This window comes from Pogoniulus pusillus, chromosome 28 (assembly GCF_015220805.1).
Source record: "Pogoniulus pusillus isolate bPogPus1 chromosome 28, bPogPus1.pri, whole genome shotgun sequence".
Lineage (NCBI taxonomy): Eukaryota > Metazoa > Chordata > Aves > Piciformes > Lybiidae > Pogoniulus > Pogoniulus pusillus.
The window spans coordinates 570,545-582,201 of NC_087291.1; the positions used below are offsets into that span (position 1 = coordinate 570,545).

General features: G+C 46.3%; 1 protein-coding gene across 4 annotated transcripts; it reads right to left on the reverse strand.

The window, feature by feature from the left end:
* Positions 1–546: 546 nt before the first annotated feature.
* Positions 547–11,640, reverse strand: OXSM (3-oxoacyl-ACP synthase, mitochondrial). Of its 4 annotated transcripts, none has more exons than XM_064167176.1 (3): positions 11,169–11,640; positions 6,235–7,252; positions 547–1,179 (listed from the first exon to the last, which is right to left on the reverse strand). In XM_064167176.1, the coding sequence occupies exons 1-3, from the start codon at positions 11,188–11,190 to the stop codon at positions 777–779; spliced, it is 1,443 nt and encodes a 480-aa protein (XP_064023246.1). In that variant the 5' UTR covers positions 11,191–11,640; the 3' UTR covers positions 547–776. The 4 variants fall into 4 exon arrangements, with proteins under 4 accessions (XP_064023246.1, XP_064023248.1, XP_064023249.1 ...); XM_064167178.1 differs by lacking the exon at positions 11,169–11,640 and adding an exon at positions 8,981–9,002; XM_064167179.1 differs by lacking the exon at positions 11,169–11,640 and adding an exon at positions 8,749–8,963 and having other exon boundaries at positions 6,235–7,246.
* Positions 11,641–11,657: the final 17 nt, after the last annotated feature.

An 11,657-nucleotide genomic window follows, 5' to 3' on the forward strand; every position in this document is an offset into this window, starting at 1 on the left:
GTGATCCTGCTCTGGCAGGGGGGTTGAACTGGATGAGCTTTCAAGGTCCCTTCCAGCCCCTGACATTCTGTGATTCAAGACAGCATTCCTATTAAATACAGATAGACAATACCAAGCTGCATTTATGTTTTCTCCTAGGGACTCAGGAAACATAAATTATAATGGTTCCCTTTAAATCAAATTAAATAGCGGGTAGAATTATTTCAGAACTTACTGCCTACAAATATTCTGTTCAAGACAAATGTTAGCAACTCATATGCTTTCTTCATTTCTTTCCCTTCATTTCTTTCCCTTCCCTTCCCTTCCCTTCCCTTCCCTTCCCTTCCCTTCCCTTCCCTTCCCTTCCCTTCCCTTCCCTTCCCTTCCCTTCCCTTCCCTTCCCTTCCCTTCCCTTCCCTTCCCTTCCCTTCCCTTCCCTTCCCTTCCCTTCCTCATCACACACTAAATCTTTGAATGACAACTGTGGTGTGTTAGCCAGCCCCCCTTTTCTAAGCAATTCCTGTGCCACGCATATGTGAAAAATTACTGCAATAAAGCAAAACCATATAATGATCAGTATCTCTTCTTCTCAAGAGAAAAAAACTTCCTTATCATGCAAAGAACAAGACTTTTTTTTTAATGAGTTAAAAAGTACCTTCTTCCTAAAAGAATTACTGATGTAGAAGTCAGAGTCTTGCCTATCAAACAAGCAATACTCAATGGGGAGAAAGCCACCCATCAAGGATGGCAGCAGAGATCACCGTCAGTGCCATTTCTCACAACGTGCACGGCCTTAGTCAAACACTTGCAAAGCACAACGTTGCATTAGTTCCGCCAAAGCCAAAGGAGTTTGTGAGTGCTATACGCCGTTTTTCAGTTTTCCACTCCTGAGCTGTTAATGGAACATAATTGAGATCAAACTCTGCCTCTGTTTTCTCTAAGTTTAGAGTAGGTGGCAAAATTCCATGGTAACAAGACAGTGCAGTAAAAGCTGCTTCAATAGCTCCTGCAGCCCCCAAGAGATGTCCTGTTGCTCCCTTTGTTGAGGAAACTGCAATGTTACACGAGTGATCTTTAAAAAGTCTCTTGATGGCTTGATTCTCAGCAGCATCTCCTAGAGGCGTAGAAGTTGCATGGGCATTGACGTATGTTATGTCTTCAGGTTTCAGCCCAGAATCTTTTATTGCTGCAGACATACACCTACCAAGAAAAAACCAAACAAGAGACAGAATACTGAATTTCCTTTTACAGTGTTTCACTGGCACACATGCACTGACCAAAAGCAAAGATATGGGGTGCCTTAATATGGTGATCAGATGTGACAATCTTTATTGCAGATGTAATGACAAGCGATGGATTCATCTAACAAGTCACACAAGTATCTATGTTTAGCTGCTGGAGAAACATCATAGTGGTGAGGTCCATAATAAAATCAAACTTGTTGCTAAAAATTCCACCACTGGGAAAAATACAGAGAGAAAAAAATATCTAAAAATCTCTACAGACTGCATGAATATGTCAAAGACTCTTTTCAATGCAAAAATTTGAAGACATATGAAAATTACCTGAAATTATTACAAAAATGTAGCTTCCTTTTGTTTCTCTAGTGTAGCAACAGAATAAAGTAACGTTCAGTACAACAGCCCAAGAAAGCCCTTTCCCATTTTAAGTAACAAGAATATTCCTTCCTCCTTACATTTTATTTTCCCTTCATATTTAGACTATTAGGGCATTAGGAACAAAAATTCTTCTATCAAACAAAAATATTTGGAAATGAAAGAAAAACTTTAGAGACACCCCCCTTTTGAACTTCTTTCACATGCTTTCCAGAGGCTACATGTTCCCACCCCTACAGCACCAAAAACATAGTGAAACTCTTATGCATCAAATGAAATTTTCTGAAAGTCACACTCTTCTGCTCTGACACCGTACACTACATCCTGATTCCTGACAACCTCTGGACTGAGACTGTCTCTCTAAAACCACAGAAGGTCAACACAGCTCACTACTGCGATGTTCTCACGTGTTTCCCAAAGAAAGAAGGGGACGGATCACGTATCTCCCTGCACGAGATCACTTTTTCAGGACTTACAAAAAATAAGTAAATAAGAGAGAACCAGAGAACGGTTTAGGTTGGAAGGGACCTCAAAGCTCAGCCAGTTCCAACCCCCCGCCATAGGCAGGGACACCTCCCACTAGAACAGGTCTCTCAAGGCCTCATCCAACCTGGCCTTGGACACCTTCAGGCAAGGAGCAGCCACAACCTCCCTGGGCAACCTGTGCCAGTGTCTCACCACCCTCATTGTAAAGAACCGTTTCCTAACAGCCAGTTTCAATCTCCCCCCTGCCAGTTTAAACCCATTCCTCCTCATCCTGTCATTACAAAGACCTTGTCAGTAGTCCCTCCCCAACCTTCCTGTAGGCCTCTTCAGATACTAGAAGGCCACTATAAGTTCTCCTGGAAGCGTTCTATTCTCCAGGCTGAAGAACCCCAACTCTCTCACAGCCTGTCCTCATAGCAGAGCTGCTGCAGCCCTCTGAGCATCTTTGCGAGAAGCTCAAAACAGAGGCAGCACAGGCTACCTGTTGAAAATCATTGATTTTTATAAGGCAGATAGGATATTAATGAAAAATATTAACTATTAATATAAAATAATGCCAAAACTTATTAAAGGGTCATGTGTTCAGTTGTGAAGATATTTTCTAGAGTGGATAGGTACAGTACACAGGCAATATTAAACACTTTTGAACACTGTAATAAAACTCAAAACCAACTCTTTATATTGGAAAGTTTCCACAGCAATACACCACTTGCCCACTAGGGAAAGATGCGAAAGGTCCCACAGCTGCCAAACTGAGGTGGCAGACAAACAGGGAACCTTTACAAAGAAACAGGCATCATATATCAGTGAAGTTTGAAACCTCTCTGTCTGCAATTATTATAACCCCAGATCCAGGGTGCTTACACTAGTTAACCAAACATGGCACAGAGCCTTGTGGGAGCTGCACGCTTGTTCTTGGAGGTTAACTCCAGAGACATCACAGCTTGGCTTCCTGGGGCTTTAGTGCCACCAAGAGGGAAAGAAGCAGCAGCTTCTCCATACATATCTCTAGGCTACGGGGTCTTGGGCTCCCCCCCAAGACCTGCTCAAAGCCACTTTACGGAGCGGCAGACACAGACTCCTTTCACAGGACACTCTCGGGTGATCCTCTTCCAGATCCCAGCACTCTTGGCTGCAGTTTCCAGCTGTGCTGACTGCAGCAGGGAGGTGGCTGCAGCTGGCTCAGTGTCCTCAGACCGGCCTGGTTTCAGGCTTTCTTTAGCCTAGGCGCTGCATACAGGCACTGTGCTGTAATATTATCAAATGTGCATGGGTCTGCAGCAAGCTTAGGCAGGTTCCTCTCACAGCACGATGGGCACTCGGCTTTCTGGGGTAAACTGAGGCACAGCTGCTCTCCTGGCTCTTGTGACTGGTCCAGATGAAACAAGAGAAGCAAGGCTTACACACTGTGGCAAAGCTCAGTTTTGTGGCTTGTCCAGGCAAACTGAGGCAGAGCAGGTTTCCAGTGTAAGCAGGCAGCTTCCCCAGGTAAAGCAAGCAAAAACCAACACATTGTACAATCCTGGCTTGTATTATCATTTGTCTGAGCATCAATTTGGCCAGCTGGCCACAAAGTAAAGTGATTAACTAATGAGGATGACATCCTGCCAAACTTGACAGAATAAGGCAGATGCAACAGGTCATACACAGGTAGGGCAGGTCTAAACATGTGCCCAGCAGGCCTTTGTCTTTTTCCCATGTTTCCCAATCTGCCCAGGAAGATGGAAGGGGAGGTTGTGTTGAGCCCAATTCACCCTACCACCACACTACCAGACATTCAAATACCTCCAGTATGGCTTTTTATCCTCAGAAGCACTCAGCTTATGTTGGAAGCCACTGACGCTCATTGTCGCTACACAGTATAGCAAAGGTTACTGATCAACTATGACGGAAACAAATACTCTAATTTAGTTAAATAAATCTGTTAAGAAACAGATTTACTTAAGGAGATAACTACCTGGAAACTTAAGTGCCTCAAGTTTCCCAGAAGAAGGCATTAAGTACCTCACAATGTGATGAGAAGTGCCACTGCCATGGTGCTCTCTGCACCTCTGCAAAGCTCCATGCCAAGAGGAACCAGGAGCAGGTCAGAAATCATCTGCCTCTTTCCCAGCACCCTGCTAGAGCCTGGGATGACCTAGAAGCCTCTCAACAGCTATCAAGAAGCCAAGCAGCTCCAACACTGCTGCAAAGTGTGTTCAGTTCTGGGCCCCCCAGTTTAGGAAGGACACTGAGATGCTTGAGCTTGTCCAGTTAAGGGCAACGAGGCTGGGGAGAGGCCTTGAGCACAGCCCTACGAGGAGAGGCTGAGGGAGCTGGGATTGGTTAGCCTGGAGAAGAGGAGGCTCAGGGGAGACCTTATTGCTGTCTACAACTACCTGAGGGGTGGTTGTGGTCAGGAGGAGGTTGCTCTCTTCTCTCAGGTGGCCAGCACCAGAACGAGAGGACACAGCCTCAGGCTGCACCAGGGGAGATTTAGGCTGGAGGTGAGGAGAAAGTTCTTCACTGAGAGAGTCATTGGACACTGGAATGGGCTGCCCGGGGAGGTGGTGGAGTCGCCGTCCCTGGAGCTGTTCAAGGCAGGCTTAGACGTGGCACTTGGTGCCATGGTCTGGCCTTGAGCTCTGTGGTAAAGGGTTGGACTTGATGATCTGTGAGGTCTCTTCCAACCTTGGTGATACTCTGATACTGTGAAAGGAGCCAGGGACTATCTCTGAATTCTCACCACCGTGAGTAGAACAGACTTTCCCTAGGGCTCCAGGCTGTCTATTTATAAGTGGGGCAGAGCCATTTTGTGGCTAAACATCTTCCAATTTTCTGATTTTCCTAAATTCCTAAGTTGCCTATAAGCATCCTTGTGAAGATTTTTCTGACCAAATTAGAACCCAAATTTAACTGGTTTGTATACAGTTTGTGGGCAAGGCCTTTTGGAAATAAAACAACTACATATTTTATAATTCCTGCCTCATTAATTGCTCCAACTAAGTCATGGAGCACAAAGGTTAATACTTCCTCTTCAGTGGCCAGTGTCTAAGGACAACCATGTCCATTCTTTGGTCTGAATCTGTGCATTCCTGAATCCAGTTCCAGAACTCACATCGTGAATCTGGTTGCCATTGCTGTTAAGTCCAGTCTGGGATTTCCCCAGTGCTTGCCCAGAGCATCAGTGATTACAGTGACGTAATGGCCACCAGAGGGCTGTGTTCAATATTGGGTTTGTACATATTTGTATGTATTTCATTTTATTGTTACTATTTTCACTGAAGTTGTTTTAGTTCTCCAACCCCTAAATCCATCTCTCTCTTATTCCCTTTGGGAAGGGGAGAGGGGTTAACAGTGAATGTCTGTCATTCATCTAGTAGCCAGTCCAGCCCTAACTCTTGATATTTAGGGACACTATTTCCCTTTCAGACCACAAAATTGACAAGATGTGCTTCTGCACTGAGTTCTTTCTTCTCTATAGACAAGGAGTGAAGTGGAACCTGAAAAGGTTCTATTGTAAGACAAAATCTTTTAAAAGGTTTCCATTATAGAATCACAGAAGGGTTTAGGTTGGAACGGATCATCCAGTTCCAACCCCTCACCAAAGGCAGGAACACCTCCCACTAGAACTCATCCAACCTGGCCTTGAACACCTCCAGGGAGCGAGCAGCCACAACCTCCCTGGGCAACCTGTGCCAGTGTCTCACCACCCACACTGTAAAGAACTTCTTCCTAACACCCAGTTTAAATCTCCCCTCTGCCAGTTTAAAACCATTACCCCTCATCCTGTCATTACAAGACCTGGTAAGTAGTCCCCCCCCAGCCCTCCTGTAGGCCCCCTTCAGATACTGGAAGGCTAGAACAAGGTCTCCTGGAAGCCTTCTCTGAAGAGACCCAAATCTTGTAGGCTGTGCTCGTAGCAGAGGTGCTCCAGCCTTCTGATCATCTTTGTGGTCCTACTCTGGACTTACTTCAACAGTTATTAAATAAAGAATACAGGCAAAACCTTAGCAGAAACTCTTCCATTTTTCAGATTAAGTATTCAGGCTTTTTGAATATGAATTTAACACTGAATAGCATTTATCTAGAAAATGCATTCAATAAATAAAACACATGTACTCACTGTAATTAACATATAAAGTACCCATCATAATCAACATATAGTTCTTACCTGAATGCACCATCACCTTCTGGATTAGGTGCTGTTATGTGGCAAGCATCGCCAGATAGTCCATAACCCAAAACTTCTGCATAGATCCTAGCACCTCTTCGTACAGCGTGTTCATACTCTTCCAAGACCAGCACAGCAGCGCCCTCTCCCATTACAAACCCTTCTCTCTGTGAATCAAATGGTCTACATGCCATTTTGGGGCTTGAGTTAAAACTTGTGCTGAGGGCCCGAGCTCTTGCAAATCCAGCCAAAGACAAAGGACTAATACAAGCCTCAGTTCCTCCAGCCAACATGACATCAGCATCACCAGTAGCAATAAATCTAAAGGAGTCTCCAACAGCATGTGCACCTGTGGTGCAAGCAGTTGACACAGCATGATTTGGCCCTTTCAGTTGGTATTTAATGCTGATTTGGCCTGCTGCCATATTGACTAAAATCTTTGGGACAAAGAATGGGCTGACTTTGTTATAACCTTTTGTTTTAAATAAAGTAGCTGTAACAGAAATCTCTTCCAATGGAACCATTCCCATCCCAATAGCCACACCAGCATTCAAACAATCCAGTTCAGACTGGGGAGACCAGCCGGAGTCCTTCATGGCTAGCTCTGCTGCACCCATGGCCATCACAGTGGCAGAACTCATGGATTTGATTTCTGACTTTGACACAAAGCTTTCTTCATTGAACTGACCCTCCTTGTTTCCTCTTGGCACACAAGCAGCCACTTTACATGGGATGCCTGCATATTCTTCCCCATATAGCGATGCAATGCCACTGTCTCCTTGGAGAAGCCGCTTCCACACAAACTGAGTCCCCACACCAAGGGGGGACACTAAGCCAATACCTGTAACAACTACTTTTCTTCGATATGCAGGCAGTGACTTGCTGAAATCTCTTCTGTGGTTTTGTAAATGCAGATTTAAATTCAGACTCCAGAGACGAAGATTTCCAGTCTTTAACACACCCCACAAACACTGTGAGAACATGGTGGAAATCAATGTCTTCAAGAACACTCCTGTAACTGGGGAGGGGGTAAAGACATAAAGACAACAATAAAGCAGATAGTGTGAAAAAATGTTCCAAGTATCATAAATAAACAACTTGCTTTTCATATGAAAGCCTATCCTCAACCCTGCAGGAAGGGATGTAGTTTCTATGTCTGTAATCAGGAATAGCATGTGTTAGGGCAGGCAAATCACAGAAATACATTCACTTGGTCAACATCTCTAGTGGGCTCTTCGAGCTTCAGCTGCCAATGAGCATGACTTTCCACCACTATGGACTGTGAGGCACTCTCTGGCTTTACTGCAAAATTTGCCCCAGGGCTTTAACCACCACTGACACAGCAGTAGGCCATACACTTTCAGCTGAGCACACACTTTCTCCTCCCTTGGAAGAACGAATGTTGATACCTGCAGGATGTCATTATCTCAACCTTTATGTCAGGTAGAACAGACTAGAAAACAGAACAGGAGGCAAGAAACTTTTCCTGGTTCTGTCAGCAAGGCAATCACATTATCTTGGACAAAAACAAGTTATCTATCTCTGCCTACCCTTTATTAGCCATGGAGTATTTAGCCTGTCAGGGGACATTTGAGCAAGATGTACATCATCACCTCCCTTGAAGGTAACACCAGCAGACCCCACATATTGTGAGGCATGTCAAGTGGCAGAAGGGCCACTGCTGAGTCTAAGCACTTCAGATGGGACAAAAGGGTCATGCCAAGCAATAATGCTGCAGCACTGCACCACAGGTCCTTTCTTTTGCTTTGTCTTGGACACTAACAGGTTGGCAGCTGATCTCTTTGCACACATACGGCACGCTGGTGTAGGGCTGAGGCTGCAGCAGAGCTCTGTCAGCAGCTACCATACAGGTTGCATCGGGTCACCTGCTTGCCACATCATAAGAAGGGCATCTTGGCATCACCAGATCTTCGGTAAAATACAGGGGGCTGTATGGTGACAACATGGGCCACTGGACTAAGGCACTCCCGCTGAAATACACAGACCTGCTCCTTCCTATGGTAGCACAAGCACACAGCAACAGTACATAAAAATAAAAACCTAAACCAGTGCTTACTAATTCAGACAAGAATTTTAAAGGAGCCACCTGTATATTCCAATTCGAATTCACAATTTTCATTTTTTACGCCACTTAGCCTGGATTTTATAACAATATGCAGTATGTATAATAGAACTGCATTAGCCTTCAAGGCAGTGCATGCCTAACAGCCAGAGTCTTCAATAAAATGCTGTCACCCCCTGTAAAAAATCTCGATGGCCTTGTCAGACCCAAGCAATAGTACAGTACACGACGAAGAGAAGAACAGGATAGTAATTTCTCCCAGTGAACAAGAGCTCCAAGACGCCACCGCCCGTTCAAAGGGCATTAACTACTTTTAATGTCACCCCGGTGGCGCCACTGCCGTCCCGCCCAGCTCCGCTAGAGGCAGCCTTTACCTGGGCGCCGCGAGGCCGCAACCCTCCCGCTCCCAGCAGGGGCCGGCGAGCTCTCACCTGTCCTAGCCCTCAGCGGTACCTCCGCCAGCCGCGCATCCACCCTTTGCCTCAGTCTCCCCGCCAGTGCGGCCCGGTACTACTGGCAGCGGGCAGGGAGCGAAGCGTGACAGGGGTACGGCATGGTGCTTTGCAGGGCTTTGCTGCGAGGGCTTTGCAGCCGATCCCCGATGCCGCGATTGGTGAGGAGGCGCTTGAGGGAATCGGTAGCTCGGCAGTGGTCTGCGCGGACCCGAGGTGCTTCCCGCTTCCGGCGCGCGGAGGAGCGTGGTTGCGGCGCTGCGGGGCGGTGGCGGCGCTGACGGCGGCGGCGCCGTGGCTCCACCCGGTCCGGAAGTGGGCGGTGTAGTCGGGAAACGAGCGCGGGCCTTTAAACAGCGCTGACAACGGGAACACGCAGGGAGATCAGTGCTCCCAAACCATGCATTTAAAATACGCTGTAAAGCGAACCCGGGTCTCCGTGGAAGGATACGTCAAAGTGTAGCTCCTTGTCGCCCGTCGGTTTCCTTAAGGCTGCATGCATACTGCAACGCATCAGCAGTGATCTGAGAGTGACTGGCAAAACTCTGGTGGCGCATAACCATGCAATTCAACCCCTCAGGACCTTGAAGGCTCTTTCAAGGCTACTGTATTCCACCGTAACTATGATCGTGGCAGTTTCCCCATCATGTTCCTTACTACCTTGCTCTAGTCCCACTCCCCGTTCTGTTCTGCTGACTACACGCGTTAGATCGCCATCTTTCACCAGCTCCCCACTTTGATGTTATGTTTCTGATATAAAAGGACCAGGAGATGCTGTTTGCCAGCTGGCAAGTGTGAGCCAGGGCAAACAGCATCCTACCCTGTATGAGAAATAGTGTGGCCAGCACAACTAAGGAGGTGATTGTACCTTTGTACTTGGCAGTGATGAGGCTTAAAATACTGTGTTCAGTTTTGGGCCCCTCACAAGAAGGACGTTTTGATGCCTAAACCTGTCCAAATAAAGGCAATGAAGCTGGTGAAGGGTCTGGAGAACAGTTCTGTGAAGTGGCTGAGGTAATTTGGGCAGTTCATCCTGGAGAAAAGGAGGCTGAGGGGAGACCTTACTGTCCCCTACAACTATCTGAAAAGAGGTTGTGGTGAGGTAGGCATCAGAAACAGAAAACATGACAAGAGGAAATGGCCTTAAGCTATGCCAGAGGTTTAGATTGGACACCAGGAAAAAATTCTTCACCTAAAGGGTTGTCAAACTTTGGAACAGGCTGCCCGGGGAGGTGGTTGAGCCTCCATCCCTGGAGATAACCTCAAAGGCCTATAGATGCGGTGCTTAGTGACATGGTTTAGTGATGGACTTGGTAGTGCTACATTTACAGTTGGATCATCTCAGGGGTATTCACCAACCTGAATGACTCTATGATTCCATGAAAATGTGCTCCTCCATATGCATGCTGAAATGATGCTAGAGGAGACAGAGGTAAACCCTTACAGGACCTTACAGGACTGTCTCGCAAATACATGTATAAATATGCCAACAGCACCAGCACACAAAAGTAAACTATTTGTTCTTGCTGCTTCCAGATGCAGGAACCACAGTTTGTGATCTGAACTAAGACCAAGCAACTAGTTATGCTTGAGATGACATGTAGGGACAATTAAGTTTTTACTTAAGAATGACAGTGGCACCATATAGTCCAAGACCATAAAATGTGTGCCAAAGCCTGATCAGTAAAGGATTGAAACACCTACTGCAGGGGATTAAAAAAAGGGGCAAAATACTTCCAGATGCCAAAAAGGGGGGAAATGCAAGAAAGAAAGAAAAAAAAAAAAAAAGAAGAAGAAAAAGGAAAAAGGAAAAATAAACACTTTAACACTTTTATGGGTTGGTTGTTGTTGTTGTTAAAAAATGAAGAATCTGTCTATAATTTCCCTTTAGAAATAACATTCCTTGGACATTTAAAGTGCTAGTAATTTGTCAGAAGTTGGCACTTGGTTTTCTATTTTTTTCACATCACTTTCCTCTGGGCAGTTCCCAAGCATTATTTGCAAACCCTGTATGTATATGCACTATGTATTTCTGTTACATTAATCTTCAAGACTGAGGAGCCTGCCAACACAGTCACATGCCTGGACAGAAAGGAAGTTAAAGGATGAAGCAGCAGCCAAGGGACAGGACATCATCTCAAAATCTTATTACTGTGGCACCAATTCCATGATGTTGAGGGCTGAACTACTGAGTTTTAAACCATGCTTTTAGGAATAATAACTGTAATCTCAGAAAAAGGTGACTTACCTGGGGTTAAATATCAGCTTTTCTAAGGGACAAGTATCGTCTTAAAGCACAGAGACTGAACAGAGTGACAGAAGCAGACAGCAGAGCTAGAACATATCAGCTAATAATCACAAGCCAGCATTCTTAAGAAAGCAAAGCTCCTCAGACAGACCTTCTTGTCCAAGATTCTTCATGACAGTTCTTTCACCGATAGCACACACCACACATCTAGGAAGCAGCAGAAACTACGAGCTTTTTCTTCATTTGGACAGACTGAGCAGGGCTGGACAAGGCAACAGGAAGGGAGCCAGTAGCGCCAGTAGCTTCCCCATCCTTGTAGCCTATTTGGGGCGAAACGTGAGGCACTAAAGGATATTGCAGGCAAACAGGGACGGTATGAAGCGGGGTTTATGCCCCTCTACAGCATTACCGCGTACCCCAGGAGCTCCCAAGAGCTCCCGGGGCGGGAGGCCGTACGTCAAAACTGGGACGGAATATCGACTGCAATGTCGTTAGAACCCCAGGGTGAAGTAGCTCTCAAACGGTGCACCGCAGCTGGCGGCCAGACGCGGCCACAGGGCCTTTAAGGCAGTCGGCCGCGGCGGAGGGAGCGGCCTGCGGGCGGTGGCTCGCTGCTGCGGCTGCGCAGGGCTGCGGCGCT

What these genes read in the sequence shown, in the direction of transcription:
- OXSM (XM_064167176.1), bottom strand. Translation starts at nt 11,190, where the DNA reads ATGAAGAATCTTGGACAAGAAG. An exon ending in GAAGAATCTTGGACAAGAAG is followed by an intron (nt 7,253 to 11,168) that starts GTCTGTCTGAGG and finishes CCCCCTCCCCAG; the next exon opens with TTACAGGAGTGTTCTTGAAG. An exon ending in GAAGGTGATGGTGCATTCAG is followed by an intron (nt 1,180 to 6,234) that starts GTAAGAACTATA and finishes TTTTCTTGGTAG; the next exon opens with GTGTATGTCTGCAGCAATAA.